Source organism: Bidens hawaiensis, unplaced genomic scaffold, assembly GCF_021521415.1.
Source record: "Bidens hawaiensis isolate Kalapana, Puna unplaced genomic scaffold, B.hawaiensis_p1.1 tig00004283_1, whole genome shotgun sequence".
NCBI classification, from domain to species: Eukaryota; Viridiplantae; Streptophyta; class Magnoliopsida; order Asterales; family Asteraceae; genus Bidens; species Bidens hawaiensis.
This window is the reverse complement of record NW_027491258.1, coordinates 831,889-857,526: the sequence shown is the minus strand read 5'-3', so window position 1 is coordinate 857,526 and position 25,638 is coordinate 831,889. Positions and strand designations below refer to the sequence as shown.

Genomic DNA, 25,638 nt, shown 5'->3' with positions numbered 1-25,638 from the left:
GTAGTGAGGCTTGATTGATTCACCCCCAAGTTTTTTGATCCACCTCCAAGTTCTTAAGCAGCAACTTCAATCAAGCCCCGTGGACCGGCTCGCCCCGGCCAACCGCGCCCCTGTTCACGCAAAGGTGGTAGTGGTGCGCGCGGCTGCCACGTCGTTCGCGCCCCGTGGTCTGCACCCCACTACCCTCAGCCTAAGCATGGTTATGTTAGAATCATGCTAAACTTAGGTGATAAAATTAAATATGTATCTAAGACGATCATTACAACTGTATAAGATGATGAAATCATGTCTTCCTAGTGATGTAAGTGACGTGTTGTTTCACGAATTGCACTCAAATCTCATAAATGCACAGGTTACTACTACTACTACTACTACTACTACTACTACTACTACGTGATCAGGACTTGCGTATCATACTTTATACCTGATTATGCATATGTCGTCATATGCTAATAGAGTCGTATAATTAGAAAACTATTGACACCTATTCATCTATTTTCTAAAATTTCATAATATATTGTTCCACCACAACTATTGAATTTGCTAAGTGTGTACCTCTTGATGAAAATGTTTGTATGATTGTAATGGAGTCATGCTTTATTTAAAACAACAAAGCTAGCTTTAGAAGTTGGATATGCTGATACGGATCGCAAGCAATTTATAACCCATCACTTATATAGTACGCGTTATACACCAATAGATCTAGTGTTCGACAATGATAATACATGTAGAATTCTGTTTTCCAATTGCTATATTTAATCAAATTTGGCGATAAAAAACTAAATTTCAAAGTTACATGAAAAGACAACTTTAGTTATTTGAAATAACACCATCAACGTTTTCTACTTTGATCATGTGATGCTTTGTAAAATATTAATACAAACATGATAAATCAGTCACATTCACAAGCAATGATCTTGTGACCTCTCAATTTACTTTAGCGGCTTCCATGAAAGATAATGAATGATTACAAACATCTAACATACATCTTAAACATGACATCTCTCTATATACATGTTTAAGTGGCAAGGTTGATTATTTGATTCATGTTTTTATGTATGAAAAAGAAGCTTTTTTTTGTCATTACTAACATAGTTAGAATGGACGATATATAAGTCATGATCACATGTATATAATGATAATTTGATAGTAAATTGTCATTGGGTCAAATTGTTATTGGTGGGATAAATTCTGATACTATGCAAACTGAAGGTGGTACACTTTTTTACGACTGTATGTATTTATGTGATTAAAGTCCGATAGTCAGTCAGGTAAAAAGATAAAAGGTTGTTCATATCATGAATAAACATAAATATTCATTAAAGTGTACTTTTATAAAAAAAAAATTATATATTAATTTAATGTGATAAATATAAGTTTGTAATTCGTGAATGTCTGATTAATAGTACCTTATCACTAACTATAAGTTACCACTAATAATTAGTTCCTATTAATTATCATTTTCATGTAAATTTTTATCAATTTTGCCCATTGTATCCCACATGAGTGCTTCTCTGAACCCCTCCATTGACTGGAATCTCATCCCATATAACCTAAAGGTTCATAGGTGTCACTGTGTCAGTGTTGAACGAGCATATACTTTACATCTCTACTTGTAACAATCTTTATTTAAATTTCTAATTTATCTCAAGTAAATTGCAACTAACAAAAATATCTAATAACACTAAAATCAACAAAATTAATTAACATTGTATTTTAAAAAACCAGGACCAAAATAGGGATTGTATTTTTACCCGAAACCTGACTTGAATCAAAACCCACCCGAACCAAAATTAAAGAATACTCGTAAAACCCAAAACTGGCTGACCCGAACCTTATATGGGTCGGTTATTAGGCCACTATTTCATAGCAAAAAACCTGAACAACTCGCCCAAAAAGTTAAAACCTGAGCATTTATTGTCCTTTTCTTTTCTTATTATAGATGTGAAAAAACATATTCAAGAAGGAGATGCGAAAAACAAATTTTGTTTTGTTTATTTTACATCTAAACCCGAAAACCGAATAACCCGAACCAAACTAACCTGATCCCCACCAGTGGCGGATCCAGGAATTCTAGCCGGTTGGTGCCAAAAAAGGTTGGCATATAACATGCCAAGTCAAACTAAAACAGGTCAAACCAAAATGGGTCACTTCAAAGAAGTTACATTAAATAAACTGCCATTATTCCTACTTCTGCAGCTATAGGTTTGCATTTTTACCCAATCTGGGAAGCAGCATCCGTTGATGAATGGTTATACAATGGTGGTCCTTATGAACTAATCGTTCTACACTTCTTACTTGGTGTAGCTTGTTACATGGGTCGTGAGTGGGAGCTTAGTTTCCGTCTGGGTATGCGACCTTGGATTGCTGTTGCATATTCAGCTCCTGTTGCAGCTGCGACTGCTGTTTTCTTGATCTACCCAATTGGTCAAGGAAGCTTTTCTGATGGTATGCCTCTAGGAATTTCTGGTACTTTCAACTTCATGATTATATTCCAGGCTGAGCATAATATCCTTATGCACCCATTTCTAAATAAACTACATATAGAAGTGCAACAAAATTTCATTAAACATATAAGCAAAATACATATTACACCCAATCGAGCTTTGCGTGATCTCATCTTTTGAAAATAGTCAATTACAACTTTATTCGTAACACTTGCAAGTGTTTCTTTTTCGACAACTACAAATTACAAAGCGTTCAATCTTCCTTATTCCGCACACTATCAATGTACGTACCTGAAATATGAAAAGGAAGACACCCGATAGTAACATATAAGTTGCAGATTGCAAATATTTAACTGATGAAGTGGTTGGCCAATTAAGCAATCTAATATTAATTGTTAGGCATAGGATCTTTATAAACCACCAAGGATCTCCACACACCACTTTTCGTCAATATGGCTCGTATAACTATAGGGCTATATGGGTAGTATAGGACCTAAGTTGTATCAGGTTGTGTCAGACACTGTTCAAGCTGTTGAAGTCTTATACGACTCGTATACGTTGCAAAAAACTGTTTTTTTCCTTTCTATACACTTGTCAAAAAGTTGGTTTGGGGGCACTGAAAGAAATCATGGATGGAATACTCGGGTTGGGTCTTTGAACCTAGTATACTAAAAGTTTAAAAAAGGTTCTATAGATTTGAAGGGGGTGTCTATACCCTCTCTTACCAAACACTGGATCCTCCCTTAATCCCCCAACCCGAATTAGTTACCATGTCACTTTTTTCAAGAAAAAACCCGAAAAACCTAAAACTCGAAGAAAAGAACCCAAATAACACCCCTAGTTGTAAAATGATGGTTTTTATATTGTCCACTATCGTCGTAGTTTAAACGTGGATGGCTAGACAAGCAGTTACGTGGACTTACTAACCTTCGCGTGTGTAGGCAACACAACACAGACACATACCACTTGATCATTCAACAACACCTCACAAATTAAAAAAAATGGGCCAGGCATTTCGTCGAGCATCTGGCAGGCTCCGTACCCCTGCACCTCCATCTTCTTCATCGTCTCACCTCAATAAGCCACTTGATCGTACCCAACCGCCAGTCTCCGTTGATGCTACGGTTGACCCTAGTTCTGGTAACCAACTCAATTCAATTCTTACCTGATTTCTGTTCGAATTAAATAAACACCAATTTGGGCATTGCAATCAATTTTGACCTTAATACATTGACTGCCTAATATTGAACCATACCCATATGAATGTGTGGTTTATACCTTATAAAATTGATTATAGGGTGATGATTTATCTGAACTAATTAGGGTTTTTGGTGCTAAAACTGTGCTAAGATGGTTCTTTATGATCAAATTAGTTAAAGCTGCATAGTGCAGAGAGCTATTTTAGTATTTTCTTCTGAGTTTAAGGCTGACTTTGAGGTTTAGATGTGATTAGTGATGCCACTTTATCATTTAATTTCTGTTTTTCACACTAAGCTGGGTGGGTATGGTTCGGTCTGGTCGGTTTTGGGCCAAAACCAAACCGAAACTTTGGTTTTTGAGTTTTTGAACACCGTTCGTTTTGGTGTTGCCATTTGAGCTTGAATTTTTTTTTTTTGGGGTTTTGGGGGGGGGGGGGGGGGTTGAAAATACTTGGCTCAAAATAATGAATTTGGGCCTAAGTCATTTTGTTAATAAATAACTGGTTGATGAATATACAGTTGGCCTAAACTATTTGACGTAAATATTTATTAAATTTGTATAATATATTTAAAATTGAAAATCTATGAATGTGGTTCAGTTCGGGTTTTTCAGTTTTTATTACATGCAAAACCAAAGCGAACCGTGTGTTCGGTTTTTCCAAAAACATAAAACCAAATTGTCGGTTTTTGTTTCAGTTTGGTTTTTTCGGTTTCATGCACACCTCTACTAAGCCTGCATATTCTGGGAGTTAACATGTTACACATAATAAGTCAGTCATGTCAGAAAAATATTGCTAACATTGTGTCTTTAATTGTTGCAATATTTGGTCAGATGGTAAACCAAGAAACATTGATGATGATGTTTATGAAGAGCGTGATTCTGAATATGATGCTATGCTTAACAAGATGGTTGGCAGAATCCAAACAAAACCTGGAGGCAAATTGGAGATGGGTGAGGTGAGTTGAATAAATTGTTTGATATATTTAGCAACTAGATGTTGGTGTAAGTATTGTTTGTTTATATAACTGGACTTTTGCGGGTATTTATGTATATTACCTTTAATACAAACATGTAATATTAGATTGGAATATTTGTTTCACTTCCAAATTACTATTTGTACAGGCTTTTGTGGTGGACAAAAATAAAAGACCGATGCCAAAATTAAGAAACACAACTGCAGAAACCGGGAGATATGAACAAAGACCAGCTCCACCTGGAACCCTAAACGTTGCCCAGCTTCACCACGTCATCCTTTTGTACCAAGGTAAGGCTGATGATCATAATGGGCCCATGGATGTAAACCAAATAGCAGAAAAGTTCAGAGTTGATGTTGCGCAGGTTCAACGGGCTGTGCAGTTTCTTTCTATGCCTCCAGAATATTTCAATAAACAGAAAAAAGATCCAAGATAATAACTTACACTTGAGGTTTATATCAGTTATTTGTTATAGCAGCGGCATTGAGTGTGATTTACAGGGATGACAAACTTTTCTAGATGGTTGACCCGAAAAAGTAGCGTTATACTTGTTCGCATCTTCATATTTCAAATAAAAACTTTTGGGAAAATTTGACATACCTGCACCAGTTTGGGTTGTGTTGATTATTATAAGTATGATGTGAGGTTTAGAGATAGATAACACATTAGTTCATGTGTTGTAGGCTTGGTCTGATAAAATGTTGTTTCTTATTGGATTTATGGCTTTTGGTCTAAATTTGAACCTATTTTGGTTGATGATTTCTTGGTCCTTTGATTGAAGCTATATTCGTATATAGAATACATATCTACAGATAATTATCTATTCTTGGTCATCTCCAAATAAAACTCTTTTTTCAACCAACTGGAACGAATAACAATTGGTCATGGGTCCGGTGGTGGAACGAATAACAATTGGTCATGGGTCCGGTGGGGGCTCGGGTCTGGTCAGTACTCGATGCTCCCGTATCACTCATATATTACACATAGTTTTGCGATAACCCCCATACGCGTAATGAACCCGATTTGTGATAAGTTCGATCACTTTTGTGTGAGCATGTGACCGCAAAAAGGACCAGGATGCGTAAAGGGTCATGAACCAAGTGAAGTTATGTGAGGGGCATGTGTGGCTTCTCCTAGTGTGAACCTGCATGTTAGTTGTGTAATGGACCATCTAGTGAAGTAACCAAGTCATGGGGAAAATCTAAGCCATATACATGCGAGATAAGGTTCGGTTAGTCTTAGTTAGCTCCATTAACTAACACTTAACATTTAAACAATAAACATGGCTTAGTCGAAGAAACAAATTACAAATAAGTCAGAATATAATCCGATCATGTGAGTTTCTAGATTCACCTTCTCATTAAATGTACTCAGGGCTATGTGACAAGTCTTTCAATAAAATAATCTTTCATCAGCTGGTTATAAGCCTCCACTCGGTCATGTCTTAGAGATTCCTATGCCGTTCCACAAGAAGATAAAATGTTGGGTAGTTGATCCATCTTTTTATGAAATATGAGAGTATGGTTGAAAATATGTGAAGGTTTAAATAGAGGCGCCATATTTGGAGGTGGTGTAACTAATTGTAGCTTGGTACCATTTAATAAGTACATAAATCAAACATGCTTTTCTTAATTAACCTTTTTTTAATTAACAAATAGAATATTAGATATATATATATATATATATATATAAAAGAATAAAAATATTAAATAATTAATAATGAAAATTGAGAAAATATTAAACCGTATATAAGATAAGATATTATTGATTATCATTGCCATTTTTAACTAATTTTTGTTTAAATTAAGAAATAAAATACTAGAGAAATAAAAAAATATTAAGTAGCCAATAATTTAAAATTTGAAATTATTAAACCCTATTTTAAGATAAGATATTACTGATAGTCATTGCTTTCTTCAACTATCTTTTTTTTTTAATTAAGAAATAAAATCCTAGAGATCTGTCTTTAATTATATATGGCTTGCGGTACAAGGAAAAGTTTTGGAACGCAAGTAAAATTAATTAGAGGGCTATATATAATTATTAAGTTTGGATTAATAACCTTAATTGCTTTTATTATTTTATTAGCTCATATATATATGAGTTTATTCCAATGTTAATGGTTTTTACTCAAATACATTTATATCAATTCACCACAGTGAGTTTGTGATCAATATTGATCCTTTACTTAGCTGCTGCTTTCTGTTAGTTGGAGTATAATTAAGTTTAAGTAAACCATTAATCAAGATGGCAGTGATAAGAATAATAAGTTTAGAAGAAGGATGGGACTTCATTCAGAAAGGTATAACAAAGTTGAAGTACATTCTAGAAGCCGGTTATCCCAAGCCGCGGTTCACCTGCGCGCAGCAAATGATGCTCTACACGTATATAATCTACTCTCACTTGTGATTTCCAGTTACATTATTAATTAAGTTGTATGTTGTCTAATTTATTGAGTTTTGTTCAGAATCATCTTCAACATGTGCACACAACGCCCGCCAAACGATCACTCTCAGCAGTTGTATGACAAGTATCGCGAGACGTTTGAAGAGTACATTACTTCAACGGTAAACTGCATATTTTGCTGTTGTAAGTCTAAGCCTCCTGCAAATTATATTATTAGATGCATATAATATGTTTGCTGCAGGTGTTACCTTCTTTAAGAGAGAAACATGATGATGATTTCATGCTGCTGAGTGAGTTTGTGAAAAGATGGTCAAATCATAAACTCATGGTTCGGTTGCTTTCACGAGTCTTTGAGTACCTCGATCGCTACTTTACTCACCGCAAATCTCTTCCTCGGCTAAAGGAAGTTGGACTTGCTTGTTTCCATGATCTGGTATTATAATATGAAAAAAAATCAATTCTTTAAGAATCCGAAATATACTTTATTTTGATTCCCTGTTTGATTATACGTACGGTGTTAATTAGGTGTATTCAGAGATGAAAGGGAAAGTGAGAGATGCAGTAATATCTTTGGTATGTATAATGTATAATGTATTAGTCCATTGGTTGTGTTAGTTTCTGATATTTGGGATATTATATAATGACGATTTTGTAATAACTAGATTGAACAAGAACGTGAAGGCGAGCAGATCGATCACACTTTACTGAAGAATGCTGTGGATATGTTTGTTGAGATAGGAAAGGAGTATTATGAGAATGACTTTGAATCATTCATGTTGAAAGAGACATCCACATATTATTCACGCAAGGCTGCAAACTGGATCTTAGATGATTCTTGTCCCGATTATATGCTCAAAGTAACCGTCTTTTTTAATCTTGAATATTAACTTATAACTTCAAGATCTTATTTTCTAAATTGTTATTCAGGCAGAAGAGTGTTTGAACAGAGAAAAGAACAGCAGTTTAGCTTATCTTCATGCCAGCAGTGAGCCAAAGTTGCTTGAGGTTTTTCTTTTTTTCTTTATTAAAATTTGTAAGTTGTATTTACTATTTAATATGATGGCTATATAATGTGTATATCTCTAATTGGTTATGCGTAGAAAGTTCGACATGAGTTGTTATCTGTTTATGCAACTCAATTGCTTGAGAAGGAACCTTGTCATGCATTGTTCAAGGATGACAAGGTATGCATAATGCACTTATTAATGATATTTTTATTTAAAAAATTAGTGTTTGACGACCAAACCGTCGACATTTGACTAGGTTGTCCATTTATCAAGGATGTGCAGGCTCTTTTCAATGATCCCTCGGGGGCTAGATGCGGTTTCTAGTACGTTTAAGCAGGTTTGAAACATTGGGCACAAATTTGTTTCTTTTTTATATTATTTTCAATCTTCTTGTTTCATATGTATCCCTATGTTGTACAGCATGTCGCCACTGAAGGTAAAACATTGGTTAAACAAGCTGAAGATGCTGCAAGTAACAAAGAGGTTTGTACTTTGTACATGGTTACATGCTAAACATGTTATTAAGCCGTCTAGTGGTTCTTTGCAGCAGAAACTTATGTGTGTGTTTGTTTGTTCAGGTTTTTGTTAGAAAAGCGATTGAGCTTCATGACAAGTACTTGGCGTATATAAATGTTCGTTTTAATAACCATACGGTCTTTCACAAGGTAAGTATCACTATAGTGGTTAATAGTTTCACTGATAAAGCATTAATATCATTTTTTATACTTACTATTTTTTTAAAAAAATTAATGTGTAGGCACTTAAAAACGCGTTTGAAATATTCTGCAATAAGGGTGTTGCTGGAATCTCAGTTGCAGAGTTACTTGCTACATTTTGTGATAATATTCTTAAGAAGAATGGAAGTGAGAAACCGAGTGATGAAACCGTTAAAGATACACTCGAGAAGGTATTTTCGTTGTTCTAGATGTTAATAAAAGTGGTACTATGGGATGAGTTTTGATTTTTTAAATCAATATGCAGGCTGTGAAGCTGCTTGCCTACATAAGTGATAAAGATCTATTTGCTGCATTTTATAGGTATTGGGTTAAACCATTTAGATTGTGATCGACTTTAACCAACACACCTCAGCTGTATTGACAATGTATTCGGATAACAGGGAAAAACTTGCTCGGCGGCTTTTATATGACATGAGTGCCAATGACGAGCATGAGAGAAGTATGCTAACAAAGTTGAAGCAGCAATGTGGCAATTGGTTCACATCAAAGATGGAGGGAATGGTAAGCATGCATAAGTATTAAGTATATATTGAGGTGGCAAATAAGCGAGTTTTTGTTCGGGTAGGTTGATTTGGAACACTTTAATGTGTCCGTTTTTCAGGTTACTGATTTAGCATTAGCAAAAGAAAACCGATGTCACTTTGAGGAGTACTTGACCAATAATACAAATGTTAGCCCTGGGATTGACTTGGATGAAAGGAAGAAGGTGATTGAGGATGTTGTTAAGGATAGATGGTATGCAGTTGATGCTTCAATTTTGAGAATTATGAAAAGCAAGAAAGTGTTGGGATACCAGCAGTTGGTTATGGAGTGTGCTGAGCAGTTAGGCCACATGTTTAAGGTAACATTCGTTATTTCTTTTACCCCTTAAAACATCCACTTCGCATTCCATATGTTTAAAATATACGAAAAACATAAAAAAAAAAAAAAAAAAAAAAACCGCATTCCATTTTTTATATTTTTCCTTATCCATAAGTTATATGGATTATAGGTTGAATACTGATATCTTAAATTTACCAACTCGCTATTCATTCCTTATATTGTTTTGTGAGTGAAAGCGAGAGAAATATTGAAAGTGCATTATTTAATTGACTAGAGATAAATATAAGGAATAAGAAGTGGAGGTTTTTTAGAGATGAACAAAGTTTAAGGTTAAAGTTGATTTTTAGTTAAATTATTATATTGATAAAGATAGAGAATGAGTTGTGAATACTAAAAGACAAAAGTTGACAACAAATTGGATATATCTTGTGTGAATAGTTTGTCCAAATATTTAAAATTTTGTTACAAGTAGACAATGTGTTACACTTTTACATATTGTGACCGATTAACTTTGAATATATGCAGCCTGACGCAAAAGTAGTAAACGAGAGGATTAAAAATTTGATAACTCAAGGTTATCTTAAAAGAGACAAAGGGAACCGCAACGTGTTCCACTACTTGGCATGATTTTGTTTTGATCGCAACTAATTAAAGTTGAAATAGCATGAAATCTAGAGTAGAGTAATTAACTGGTGTTTGGAGTTTGATTGGCAAGAAACTGTTATAGATCTCGCCAATGTTTTGGTACAGTGATAGATGCTTGAAAGACCGACTTATCATGAAAATTGTAAAATTCTCGGTTATGTGATTTATGTTATACTTATCAGAAATTATGTGACATGTCTATATTCTTTTAATGTATTCTTTCGGTTATGTGATTTACTTTATAGTTCACATACTAAAAAATCCATGTTCTCTTTCACGGTTTTCGTGTTTCCCTTTTCTTCTCTTTAATGTTTTATTATTCTGTTGTCTTTGATTGTTTTTGATATCCTAAAGTCACACTTTATGTTGTCATATAGATAGATACTTCACTTTGCATGTCAAAAAAATTGGTTTTGAAGTCGGGGCTCTCAGCGGAAGCAACCTCTCTAACTTTTAGGATAGGGAAAATTTTGCTCCATTTCATCCTTCCTAGACTCTAGCAATCGTTGTTGCTATGAGTGTGATTTTAGTTGGCTTGTTTGTTTATTTTTTTGTTTTGTTATTAACGTAAACAATAAGAAAACAACTATAAATATAACTTATGTATCTGGTAACATGAGTAGATTAACGATATCCAACCAAGCTCTCGGTGAACCTTCATGTATTGAGCTTGACAACTGACGCTCCTTGATTGTCGTGGACCCCCCCCCCAACCCAGTCGTGTCGGCTATGGCATCCTCCATCTTCTTCATGCGGTCATGGATTAACATCTTGATATCATCTTTGATCTTATTCTCCATGATGTATGTAACTCATCTAATGCATCTAATATCCTTTTGAATTCTTGGTTCTCAAATGTGTATCACCATTTTTTACCATTTCTTCCTTAAAACAGTCTTCCATTTGCATTGCCTATAGAGCTAATTGAAACGCTTATAGTGGACTCTACCAAACTTTATGATGGGAATGCATCCCCTCCCTCGTGTCATGCATGTACAACAAACACAACCTGTGCTTATTACTAAACTAGGTTAGTTACCCGTGTAATACACGGTTAGAATAAATAAATTTATTTAAATAATAACACAAAGTAAAATACAAAAATTATTTTTAAAAGAAATAAAGATCTATTATATGGTATAATAAATTTCACATTACACAATATGGAAATAAAAAGTTTTTAGAAATTTATAAATCTCTAAATATTTCTTTGTACACGATACTTGTAGCTTTATTTGTAACTTTATTATTTATATCAAACCTTAGTAGTTTCACATTGTTTCTGTTTATAACTTTACATAATGCAACACATACCTATCATGAGTTAAAATAAATTGTCTCAAAAACAAACCAACCATCTATAATGATTTACCTTAGCTTTTATTAATCTTTAATGCAAAACAAAAATAAAGTGAAAATTTCATACTTTGGAATTAATCATTTTATCTAAAGGTATAAGATTTTTTTAAGATAAAAATGTGAGTTCAAATATTACTTTCGGATATGATTACGGCTTCTATAACATGGTTATCATATTGTATTTTCACATATAGTTTAGTTTTATTGCATACACTAATTTTCTAGTTGATATTTTAAGCAACATTACTTCAGCGTTAACTTTTATGACTAATTTATAACTTGACAACCTTATATTTTAAGGTCATTCAAAATATCAGAAAACTAACACTTTCTTGTAACGTATCATTTTATGACTGATAGAACATAGATAGCGAACACTTTCTAATTTCTTAAGCGACCTCATTTTTCCGTGCAAGTGTTACTCACTCACTAAAGAAAATTGTATTTTTAAAATCTTCAATAATAGAAGAATATACAAAGTCAATTTATTGTATGATTAATAGCGTGTAAATGTCTAACATGTGTATTCCAAAGATAAGTTGTTTTATCCACCCGAAAAACCGAAACAGGTAGTCTAGTGTTTATATTTTTGTGGATTTTTAAGATTACGTAACTTAACATAAATGATGGGTTGATTAAATAGTTAATTAAAAAGAATTTGTAAATGGCTACTTTTTTAAACCAACCCGTGGATCGAAACTCATTTTAATCATAAATTGTTTTGGCTTGAACCATGTTTGATATTTTAACCGGTTAAAGAACCCGCTCGTTTAAGTTAACATAAACACTAAGAATACATCAATAGTGAATTTGTCTTTTTAGGGTTTGAAAGAAAAAGACTCGTAATTTAGTAAGTAATCATATATATTTAATAAGTTAAAGTTTATTGAAATTTAATTTTAAAATTAATCTTTCATCTTCATCCAATTATATCATTTCTTATAAAACCTTAATTAATATAATATATTAAAAATCTTAATTTTTGGAATCATTATTCAATATCAACGTGAAAATTGATTACTTATAAAAACTTAATATTAATAACTAATATATATATATATATATATATATATATATATTTGTATAAAACAAAATAACTTATTTATGTTGATATTTAATTGTTTAAATCAGTAAAAAGTTATTGAAAAGAGAAAATGAAATATTAAAAAGTAAAAGAATGAAATATAGAGTTATTAATAACAAAGAATTATTAAACAGAGAAAATGAAAGATTAAAAAGTTAAAAAAAATAAATACAAAATTATTAATAAGAAAAATAATTATCAAAGGTATTTAATATGAGAGAGAGGAGGGAAAATTTGTTTAAGAATCAATTTGGTGAAGACATGTGACACTTAGTAAGTTTTATATATTATATAGTATATATTTCATCCTTATCTTCGGTATCAATGTAAACACTACTTAACCAATGGATCATAGAACTAACTGCATTTTGTGGGCATGTAGTGTTTCACATCAACAACTAAACGAACAAGTTTGTGTAAAGCTAAGGTAGGTCATAAATTAGTAACCCCTTAACCATTTCTACAGACAATAAGTTCCCTCTTCCCCATACAATAAAAAAAATATTGTACCAATCCTAGGTGAATGCAAAGATTTTATCAAAGTTTGATCTCAAAGATTGTTATGGAAATTGGGCATCTAACCGGAAGACATACCGAAGACTGCTTTATGCTTAACATATCATCATTACCAGTCTCTCATACGTCACAAACCATGTCTATAAATGATATATAGTTAATGTGTATACAAAAATTTAGAATGGTGCGGTCACCTCACAATTCTACAATAGAGGGTTTGGTTGTTCTCCATGTATATGAACATGAATGTGACAATGGGTGTTGTTTCGTCAATCTGCCATGAGCTTTGCAATGCGAAGGCGGACAAATAAAAAATCAGGTTTCTTATAAGGTTATTTCAGAATAGTTGTCATTAAAAACAATCATTATAAAAAAGTACTCCATCCGTCTCATTAGAAGTGTCATGGTTTGAAAAACACAAAGTTTAAAGTGGATTGAATGATTATTTTTTTTTCTTACTAAATGACAATAATGCCCTTGAAAAGTGGGTCCATCGATATTGTTTGTTAATGTTAATTGTGTGTGTTTAAGGGTAAATTTGGAAATTTGCTAATAAATTTCAAAAGTAGACATTTGTAATGAGACAAACAAAAAAGGAAATACGAACACTTTTAATGAGATGAAGGGAGTAGTTGTTAAATAAATCTCTAATTATTTTATTATGCAAATACTTAATTACAAGTAGTTGCTAACTTTAATTATTTAATTAAACAAGAACATAAAAATAATGATGATATGACACTCAAAGATTTAATCTTAAAAAAATAAAAAGGTCTAGGGTCAAGTCCCACCTTTAATAAAAAAAAAATGAGTATGACAACTTTGAGGTAAACTATGTATGTGAGAACTGAGAAGAATGAGTAAAAAGCTGATGTAACGTGTGTTGTTGAAAGTTCAATTAGCTAGATATCTAATTTAATCTACTTATTATAACAAAGAAAAATAATTGTTACACGTGTCGTTTTGTGGTTAACCCTCATAATTATTTTCTCTCTAAAATTAATATATGTCATAGATCAACAATCATTTACTTTTTTGTTACACTTCATTTATATTATATATATATATATAGAAAAGAGTTCAAATAAAAACAAGTGTTTTGTAAGAAGTGTGATAAGAGCTTTAAAATAAAAGAAACCACCTAAATATGATACTACACAATGTAAATATGAAACAATACAATTATTTAGAAACTACCAATCTCAACCACTAGATCATAGATCCAAGGGCCTAGATCTATTCTTATTCTTCTCACAAAAATATTGTTTTTTACATCAACCCTACCCTCTATATATATATATATATATATACAGGGACGGATTTATACACATGAGTACCGGGTCAAACGAACCAGGTGTTTTTCGAACCGTAGTGGAGCATTTAATAGCGACTTTTTTAGCGAACCATGTGTTTTCTGGGCTGAACCATATATATAATTTGTTTCAACTATATACATAAAACATATACTGGCTTAGTGGCAAGGCGTGCATTGTGTTTGAGTGCAGACCCGGGTTCGAGTCTCACACAACCTTATTTTTTTTTGCCTTTTTCTTTTGTGCTCTATTACCTTTATACACCTTTCTTAAAAACCCTAAACACCCCCAATTTCCCTCCCTGCTCCACCTCTACCGCTTCTGCGTAGAGAAAGAAAGAAGAAGGTGCTATTAAAACTCAAAACAAAATATAAACAAGAGATCCACCATTGGGAACTTTTGTCGAGCACCTTAAATGCACTGCAAAACCTTACATAAGACCCGCTGCGCTGCCGGTGCCAGATCAGACGGTCAACATTGACACATTGTGCACGAGAACTCTTCGATTTCTACTTACCAGAAACTCGCCGTCGCCGATACCCTCCGCGTTCAGGTGCGTTCCCGCCCCTTTTGTAGTTCGTTAGTTAACCCTGAGAAAAATTGATGTGGGTAATTGTCAAATTCCAGATTTTTTTGATGCCAAATTTCCACCATGAATCTTATACTATTTTTCACTAGTTGTCGATTTTTCATTATAATTCAGAGGTTCAATACAATTTCAAAACCTACTAGAATGAGACTTTTGATGATTGAGTGTTCAAAAAAGATGTTAGTTTTTTAGGGCTTTGAATTTTATTTTTGCTTTTACAGAACTTAAATTTGATAGATTATGGACCGTTTTTTATCGAGAAGGCCACGAGACCCTTTACCATCTAGTAGTAATAATCTGGCAAGAGTCGAATTGGATGATCTTCCATGGGATCCTTCAGATCGAAAGCCGATTTCATCATATCATCCTAATCAAAAAGATGAAATTAGAAGAACATATTTGCTAAGAGGGCCATGTGGCCCATGTCAACCTATTGGGCATAATTTTCCGCAACGAGATTTTAGTGGAAACAAGAAAACACATTGATTATCCGTTGGTTTATCGTTTAATAAAATTGTCACTAGTTCTACCGGTTGCAACGGCTAGTGTTGAAAGAAGTTTTTCTTCAATGAAGCATGTGAAGACGGAACTACGTAATAGGATGGGTGACGGGTACATGAATGATTCTTGCATTTGCTACATTGAAAGAGAGTTTTTACTACAAGTTTCGATCGAAGATGTAATGCAACGCTTTCAAAAGATGAAAACTCGTAAAGAACAACTATAAGGTTAGTTTTTTTTTTTATTTCGAAAGATTATCGTTTTTAAGTCCCGTGTTTTTTTAGTTTCTAATGATGATGTTTTTTAGTTATTATATCGTTTTTTATTATATGATTAATCTTACTTGACCCGAACCGTTAAACCAATCCGAATCGTCAACCCGACCCAATTTTTTTATACGCGTTCTTATATATTTAGAGCATCTTAAAATAGCGAACCAGATAAAAAAAAATTCTAAATCCGTCACTGTATATATATATGGTAAAGTTAAAATAAAAAGGACAACAAAAATGAGAATGGTGAGAAGGAATCCAGTCCATTGATCTTATATTTGAATGACTGAGATTAATTTAATAAATAAAAATTGATGGAAATGACATGAAGGTTACCTACCTTTGTTGACTTTCACTCTTCACATGCAAGGCACATGCCAATTTCCCTCATCATTTTAAAATGTCCATAACTTTTTCATACGACATTATTTTTTTTAAAAAAATTCACTATAATAATAAGCATTTTTTTATCTTTAATATGAGTATCATATTGTTATATAAAAATAAAAAAAAATTAATGAGTTTTTGTGTTGTTCATTGTGTCATTGTGTATTATGTTGTTTTCATTGTGTTTTACGTGTCAAGTCATTGTGTTATATATATTCACCATTGTGTCTTTCGTTTTAGGCCATTGTGTTATACGTATTCACCATTGTGTCTTACGTTTTAGGTCATTGTGTTATACGTATTCACCATTGTGTTTTACGTTTCAAGTTATTGTGTAACATGTATTAATCATTGTGTTTTATGTATTAGATAATTTGTTGTTATTTTATCATTATTATTACATATTATTATAACACAATGGTGTTATTAGTATTTAAAAAAGCATAATGATGAGTTGAAAGACAAAATGACGAAAAAACACAATGGCGAAAAAAGACACAATAATAAGAGAAAAGACACAATGGTGTGTGAGAAGACACAATGGTGTGCGAAAAGACACAATGACGAAAAAAGACACAATGATAAGTGAAAAGACACAATGATGTGCGAAAAAAGACACAATGGTGTGCGAAAAGACACAATGACGAAAAAAGACACAATGGTGTGCGAAAAGACACAATGACGAAAAAAGACACAATGATAAGCGAAAAGACACAATGGTGTGCGAAAAGACACAATGACGAAAAAAGACACAATTATAAGCGAAAAAACACAATGGTGTGCGAAAAACACAATGGTGTTCGAAAAGACACAATGACGACAAAAAACACAATGATAAGCGAAAAGACACAATGGTGTGTGAAAAGACACAATGGCGAAAAAAATGACGAAAAAAGACACAATGGTGTGCGAAAAGACATAATGACGAAAAAAGACACAATGATAAACGAAAAGACACAATGGTGTGCGAAAAGACACAATGACGAAAAAAGACACAATGATAAGCGAAAAGACACAATGGTGTGCGAAAAGACACAATGACGAAAAAACACAATGACAAAAAAAAGACACAATGACGAAAAAAGACACAATGGTGTGCGAAAAAACACAATGACGAAAAAAGACACAATGACGAAAAAATACACAATGACGTGATTTTTGTTTTAAATTTTATATAACAAAAATCATACTTATATTAAAGATAAAAAACGCTTGTTATTATGATGATTTTTTAAAAAAAATATCATACGAAAAAGTTATAAACGTTTGAAAATGATGGGGTTATTAACATGTGTCTTGCATGTGGAGAGAGAAAATGCATACAATTACTTTTATACCTCTTTTCCTTTGATCCCCACTTGACACATGTCAATTATTTATGACTTCTCACACTTCTCATTTTTAATACCATTTGTAGAATAACTTGACCATATATATATATATATATATATATATAAGATTGATTTCTTTTGAGAACCACTTTGAGTTTTAAGAACTCGAAAGAACTCAACGTAACAATTTTTTTTTCGAATTTTTTTTACACATGTGTAATACGTAAGTGTAAGTGATGTACAAAAAAATTACAGTATTTTTTTAAACACCGAATCGACTTTTTACACATGTGTAACTAACGTTTAAACTTGTGTAATTATCAAAAATACTTATCATCTCTCATGCTTTATTTTTTAATTAAATTTAATCTCAGCCATATATTTCATATCATTTAATTAAATTAAATGTGTGGTTCAAAATTGAGTTCTTAAACTCACCATAGTTCTCAAAATAACCCCCCATATATATATATATATATATAACATGATTAAATTATTCATTTTCCTTTAAACTCTATTTATATTATATCTATACATTTTTATAAAAATAAAAATAATTACATATTATACTAATATAGGCTGTTTGTTAAAAATTGAAAAGAATATAATTTGAAATGTTATCATCAACGTATTATTCCATGTATATTGTTGGCGATTGTAAATAAATAAAAAAAACTCTAATAAGCTTTCATTTTACGAAACCATTTTTTAATCATTAAACCTTAAATATATATAAACGAAACCTTTAAAAACTATCTGGTTGCTCATTACATTCTATTAAGCCACAAGATTGCTTTATTTGTAAATTGAAGTTTCTTATGCATTTGACCCGAATTCATGGGTATGAGTCTCACCAAACCCAGATAGCCCTTAAACAAGTTATAACATCTAATTAAAATAAAAATTAATCTCACCAAATATTTGATATAAAAATCATATAAAATAAGGGTATACTAAAAATTAATATCTGATTTTTTAAAGTAGATATTATTTGGTCTCATCAAACCTAAATAACTTTTAAATCAGGTTATAACATCTCATTTATTTGTGAACATTTTCATCATCAAATACTAAGTATATTATTAACTTATTTACAATAAATAAATTAAAATCTAAAAAAATATAAAAATATTATAAATGAATAAAGTAAAACAAAATTGTGATAAAAGGAGCTAAAACTAGTTAAATATAAAATAAAAATATTGTTAAGAAATATAAGAACAAGTGTGAACATATTATTTGAAAAGTAGTGTAATAGAATTGAAAAGTGAAGAATATAATATAAAATAATTAAAAAAAAATCTTATTGGTAGAGAATAAATACTCAACTCCCCCAAACCAAAGCAAAACTAGCAGTGGAACCCTGAAGAGAAACAAAACCCCAATGGGTTGATCATCTGGAGAAGAAGAAGAAGACGAAGATGATCGAAGCAATCCAATGCAATAGATGATATTGATCAGGTATCTATCTATCTATCTGGGTTTATCCCAAAACTTATAATAATAATAATAATAATAATAATAATAATAATAATAATAATAATAATAATAATAATAATAATAATAATAATAATTGCTGTTGCTTTTGTGTCAATTTCACTACTTATATAGTTGTTTTTTGATTTGGGTTTTTAGGGTTTATGCCTTATTCTTCATTGGACCGGATATTTAATTAAGTAAGTAACCATTGACATGTATCTTACTTCAATTTCATTTCATTTCATATCGGGTACATCCATGCTTATTAAATTCAAACAAAATTGAATCTTTTTTTTATATATATTAAATTTTATATGTATATTTGAAAAATTACATATAATAAATTCTAATCTCGATTAATTGCTAGTACTCCGACTAATCAATCAAAATGGAGGTGAGAACAACAACAATGATAAGCTTAGAACAAGGATGGGACTTGATGCAGAAAGGCATTGCAAAGCTCAAGAACATTCTAGAAGGCCATACCGAGACGCACTTCAGCTCAGACGACTACGTGATGCACTACAAGTATAATATATATCTATACCTATTATTGCTACCTCTTTTTCTTCTTTTCATTTCCTCTTTAACTTATAATAATAATAATTTGTTTCAGTACCATCTGCAACATGTGCTCACAAAAACCGCCAAACGATCACTCGCTCCAGTTGTATGTCAAGTACCGTGAGACGTTTGAAGAGTATATTACTTCGACAGTGTTGCCTTGTTTAAGAGAGAAACATGATGCTTTCATGCTTAGGGAGTTTGTGAGAAGGTGGTCAAATCATAAAGTCATGGTTCGGTGGCTTTTACGATTCTTCCATTACCTTGATCGCTACTTTGTCCCCCGTAAAGCTCTTCTGCCGCTAAATGAAGTTGGAATTGCTTGTTTCCGTGATCTGGTATTTTATCAAGAGCTCTTCAAGTATCAAAAATATTATTTGCGTGATTCGAATCGCTAATTTTTTTTTGTGTTAGGTGTACGAAGAGGTGAAGGGGAAAGTGAGAGATGCTGTAATATCTCTGGTATGTATCCTGGTTGTGTTAGTTTCCGATGGGGATATTATTTAATGGTGCTTTTGTAAGTAACCAGATTGATCAAGAGCGTGAAGGCGAGCAGATTGATCGAGCTTTACTTAAGAATGTTGTAGATGTTTTTGTTGAGATAGGAAAGGGACAAGTGAAGTACTATGAGAATGATTTTGAATCATCTATGTTGAAAGATACACCCGCATATTTTTCACGCAAGGCTTCAAACTGGATCTTAGATTATTCTTGTTCAGATTATATGCTCAAAGTAAACGTCTTTTTTTTAAATTATTTTGAAAATGAACTTATAAATTCAAGATCTTATTTTCTAAATTGGAATTTCAGGCAGAGGAATGTTTGAACAGGGAAAAGAACAGAGCTTTAGTTTATCTTCATGCCAGCAGTGAGCCAAAGCTGCTTGAGGTTTTTTTATTCTCCTTTTTAAGTTTTACTTCATATAATTGTGTTGGTTTTGTAATGCGTATATCTCTAATTGGTTGTGTGTAGAAAGTTCAACATGAGTTGTCTGTTTATGCAACTCAATTGCTTGAGGATGAACACTCAGGTTTTCTTGCATTGCTCAGGGATGACAAGGTATGCATGATTTTTTATTTTATTTTAAAGAATAATATTTATATGTTTATCGTTGTTATGACCATTTACTTTTTTGTTTAGGCTGTTGATTTGTCAAGGATGTACAGACTCTTTTCTAAGTTACCCCGGGTTCTAGATCATTTATCTATTATATTCAAGCAGGTTTGTAAAATTGGACACAAATTTGTTTATTTGCTATTTTATTTTTCAATTTTCTTGTTTTATATGTATCCCTATGTTGTACAGCATGTCACTGCTGAAACTACAACACTGGCTAATCAAGCAGAGGATGCTGCAAGTAACAAGAAGGTTTTTACTTACTAAACATGTTAATTAACAATCTTTTCAAAGCATATGTTTGTTTTAAGCGTTTAATAAAGTACAATGTTGTATGGTTCTTTGCAGGCTGGAAAGAGAGATGTGGTCGGCTTGCAAGAACAGGTAATCATGATAATATGAAATTTTCATAAATTAGGAATCATATGTGTGGAAGAAACTTATGTGTTTGTGTGTGTGTTCAGGTTTTTGTTAGAAAAGTGATTGAGCTCCATGATAAGTACTTGACTTATGTAAACGACTGTTTCAATAACCATACACACTTTCACAAGGTATGCATATTGTGTAGTAGTAGTTCATTGATAAGCCATTGATATGTATATATTTTTTCAATTTTTTACTGTTTCTAAATTCATGTGTAGGTACTTGAAGAAGCATTTGAAATGTTCTGCAATAAGGGTGCTTCCGGAAGTTCAAGTGCAGAGTTACTTGCTACGCTTTGTGATAATATTCTTAAGAAGGGTGGAAGTGAGAAATTGAGTGATGAAGACGTTGAAGATACATTTGATAAGGTATTTTTAATGTTATGGATGCCACCCTTTTGTTGAAAAGCTGGCATTTAAGCTTTTGAATTAATTTGCAGGTTGTGAGGCGGCTTGCCTACATCAGTGATAGGGATGTATTTGCTAATTTTTACAGGTAAACACGTTTAGCCTGTGATGAGCTTTAACCTTTGTGTGGTTCCTGGTATGATAATGTAAAAATATTATACTACCAGGAAAAAACTTGCTTGGCGGCTTTTGTTTGACAAGAGTGCGAGTGATGAACATGAAAGAAGTATTGTGTCAAAGCTGAAGCAGCAATTTGGTGGGCAGTTCACATCAAAGATAGAGGGAATGGTATGTATGCACAAAATTAGTCATATTCGTATTTTATTCATGTGGCAAATAACCAGGTTTTTAATCAAAATTTTAACTTTTTATGCATAGAAAATTCATATTTTTTAAGTGTTTGAATAAAGAATTGTAATCCATCTTTTGTGGGTGTTTTTCAGGTTACTGATTTAGCATTGGCAAAAGAAAACCAATCCCACTTTGAGGATTACTTGACCAATAATTCGAATGTTAGCCCCGGGATTGACTTGACTGTAACTGTGTTGACTACAGGCTTTTGGCCAAGTTACAAATCTTTTGATTTAAATCTACCAGCAGAAATGGTAACTTCATTTTTGTGAGAAACAAAGATGAAATATTAGTGCTTATATTGTTATTATTTTTTGTTTAGGTGAAATGTGTTGAAGTTTTCAGAGAATTTTATGAAACACAAACAAAGCACAGGAAACTTACATGGATATATTCATGGGGTATCTGCAACATAAACGGGAACTTTGATCCTAAAACTGTGGAGCTCATTGTCACAACCTACCAGGTTTCTTCTCTAAAAATGTTATTTTTGTCAACTTAAATTAATGAATAATTGGTTTAGGTGTAAAGTTGACCAGCCCTTTGACTTGGATTTTGAATTTTACTGATGCAGGCTTCCGTCCTACTGCTGTTCAACTCATCAGATCGACTGAGTTACCAAGAAATTACGAGTGAGTTGCACCTGTCAGATGAAGATGTTGTTCGGCTGCTTCATTCTCTGTCATGCGCAAAATATAAAATTCTTGTAAAGGAGCCAAACACTAAAACAATCTCTTGAACGGATACCTTTGAATTCAACTCAAAGTTTACAGATAAAATGAGAAGGATCAAGGTATTGTTGTGTGTTGCTACTTTTTAAATATATTATGAAGATTATACGTTTAAACTGTAATTTAATTAAATTTTGTAAAAAATAGATTTCTCTACCTCCTGTGGACGAAAAGAAGAAAGTAATCGAGGATGTTAATAAGGATAGGCGGTATGCAATTGATGCTTCGATTGTGCGGATCATGAAAAGCAGGCAAGAGTTGGGATACCAGCAATTGGTTATTGAGTGTGTTGAACAGCTAGGCCACATGTTTAGGGTAACATTCTTTCGTAAACATTTTAAAAATATATTCTCTAATACATAAATCTAAGTGATGAGCATAAATATATTATGCAGCCTGATGTGAAAGCAATAAAGAAGAGGATTGAAGATCTGATAACTCGTGATTATCTTGAAAGAGACAAAGAGAACCCGAACTTGTTCCGGTACTTGGCATGATTCTTGTTAATTAGCAAGGAATCTAGAGTAAACTATTGATCTTGCCAATGTTTTGGATTATTAATGATCCTTACCTTATTGCGGATATTGTAATATATTCTCGGTCATGCTATTTACATTATACTTCACAAACTAGAAAATCCATGTTCTCTTGCATCTCGGTTTTACTAGACTTGTTTTTATTGCTTGTACCAAAGATATGAGATGCGGATCTTTGAAAAAGAATGAAGGTAACGTACAGCATTTGTTATAAATATAATGTACAGATTGAGTAACTTTTCATTGAAAGCACGACTTTATTGAACATGCACCACCCAACATTTGTTACGCACTTCAATGAAGCCTCTGTTGGCAAGTGCGACTGACTTCATCTAAAGTCATGGTTGTCATGTGACTTTACCTAAATTGGCCAAAGTGTCACATTTCGAAATAATTATATCACAAACATAAGGTTGATTTCAAATATAGTGTTTTACAACTAGGAAGTTGTAGGAAGGTTATCAAACAGACTTCGGTTGTACTCAAACTAGTGGGCATTGTAACTGTCTCGACAAACTCTATGATATAAGATTTTAGGTTTTCACTTTTCGATTTCTAGCTTGTAGATTTTAGAATTTTTTTAGATCATTGTGTCCTTTTATTTATAAAATAATTGTGTTTTTGTTTATTTTCGTTATTGTCTCTTTTCCTCGACATTGTGTTATATCACTTAGCATATATTTTGCTTGTCAGTTGTTATATATCTTTCAATCCATTGTATCTTTGTACCCTTTTTAGATTTAGGAGACTGTGTTGTGTATGATAACTTAAATGTTTGATTTTTTTTTTAAAATAGATGTATATATATTTTAGAAAAAAAATGTAAACTTAATGTTAAAACTCAATTACTCAATTCATTTAAGCCAAATTTTATGATTAAAAAAACCGCACAACCCAAATCATAACTCAACAAGCCTATTTAAAAAATTTAATTATCAACCCAATAAAAAAAACCCTTTTAGTTTTCTTTTTTACCTTATAAACTTTTAAAAACAATAACACGCCGACAAAAACCACAAATACCCACGAACTGCCTCCACAACCCGGAGAATAAGCCAACAGAGAAAGAAAACAGATTTTTCATGAAAGCGAAATTACACCACTTCAACCAATCTATAGATCTATTTTTAACCTTATTGTTTAACCAAAGAAACCCAAACAATTTTATATCTCCAATAATGTCTTCGATTTTAACTTCTTTGCCTTCAAAAACTTTATCATTTCTCGCTTTTCAGATTCTCCAGCAAGCTATAATGATTAAACCATAAAACACCTCTTTCTCCATCTCTCCTGGTTTAATAGTCTTGTTGAGCTCTAATAAATACTTTACTGAGAAATCGGAAATTTTAAAAACTTTGCACCAACAACTAATATCCCAAACCACTGTCAAAACCATACAATCCATACATAAAATGATCCACATATTCGGAACCATCTCACATTAAACACAATAATTATCAGCCACCCTTAAATTTCTCCGCTCCAAAGCCCCTTAAGTAGGAATTTTGTTCATCTCATCCCTCCAAGCATGGATATTACACATTACAAGCACCCACTTATTCCACTTCATATAAAATTATTCCCACATTTTTATTTGTAGGGAACAAACCTTTAACCCAACTAACTGAAAAAACACTTCCTTTATCTCCTAACCAGTCCCACAGATACGGGGTGTGGGTTATGTTGTGAGAAAGCCAACCTCTGCCAACTAACTGAAAAAACACTTCCTTTATCTCCTAACCAGTCCCACAGATACTGGGTGTGGGTTATGTTGTGAGAAAGCCAACCTCTGCCAACTAACTGAAAAACACTTCCTTTATCTCCTAACCAGTCCCACCGATACAGGGTGTGGGTTATGTTGTGAGAAAGCCAACCTCTGATATGTTCTCGGGTAAATGCACTCCCACCCCTCAAAAATATTGGTAACAAAGTGTTATGGATGAGATGAGAGAAGACCTTGTAAAACAACTCGAACCACAAGTTCAGTCGCAAATGAATGCACAGTGGGAAATATTGGAACAACAAATGTGACAACGGATGCAACAAGATTTTGGCAGACAATTGGAACAAATGCGCAAGGATCTTGAAAAAGAATATCGACATCGACGTGGTGGTCCTAGCCGTGATGGTAGCAGTGAGGATGAAGATGATTAGCTATTTTGTTTAATTTCTAGTGGTTTGTAGTTCGTATGTCTTGATACTTTGGTTTGAATTCATTTAACTTGGATATTCTGGTTTGTATGGATTATTTAGTTTAGGATGACCTGGCTTATAGTTTTGTTTATAATGTTCAATAGGTTCTGTTTTGTTTTATTGTAGGGTTCTTGTGGTTCAAAACCAGGATTATTAAAAATTAAATAAATTGAATTAAAAAGTTTAAACCCTATAGTGAGGACAAATCATCACTATAGATCTCTTGCATGTATAATTTCCTCATTTAT

General features: G+C 32.5%; 1 protein-coding gene and 2 pseudogenes across 2 annotated transcripts; all 3 read left to right on the top strand.

Moving 5' to 3' along the window:
* The first annotated feature begins 6,818 nt into the window (after positions 1–6,818).
* Positions 6,819–9,618, top strand: LOC143626212 (cullin-1-like). Its single transcript, XM_077096359.1, has 11 exons — positions 6,819–7,188; positions 7,269–7,600; positions 7,690–7,884; positions 7,955–8,032; positions 8,128–8,211; positions 8,291–8,371; positions 8,455–8,517; positions 8,613–8,699; positions 8,792–8,941; positions 9,016–9,071; positions 9,152–9,618. The coding sequence occupies exons 2-11, from the start codon at positions 7,565–7,567 to the stop codon at positions 9,291–9,293; spliced, it is 972 nt and encodes a 323-aa protein (XP_076952474.1). The 5' UTR covers positions 6,819–7,188; positions 7,269–7,564; the 3' UTR covers positions 9,294–9,618.
* Positions 6,869–7,469, top strand: LOC143626180 (cullin-1 pseudogene; annotated as a pseudogene).
* A 9,825-nt stretch (positions 9,619–19,443) lies between the features above and the next one.
* On the top strand, positions 19,444–23,271 carry LOC143626210 (cullin-1-like; annotated as a pseudogene). Its single transcript, XR_013152396.1, has 18 exons — positions 19,444–19,597; positions 19,686–19,971; positions 20,048–20,095; positions 20,163–20,366; positions 20,444–20,521; positions 20,606–20,692; positions 20,774–20,854; positions 20,939–21,001; positions 21,098–21,133; positions 21,214–21,300; positions 21,391–21,540; positions 21,612–21,667; positions 21,747–21,867; positions 22,023–22,184; positions 22,253–22,396; positions 22,505–22,723; positions 22,809–22,976; positions 23,057–23,271. The product of XR_013152396.1 is annotated as a cullin-1-like (transcript).
* Positions 23,272–25,638: the final 2,367 nt, after the last annotated feature.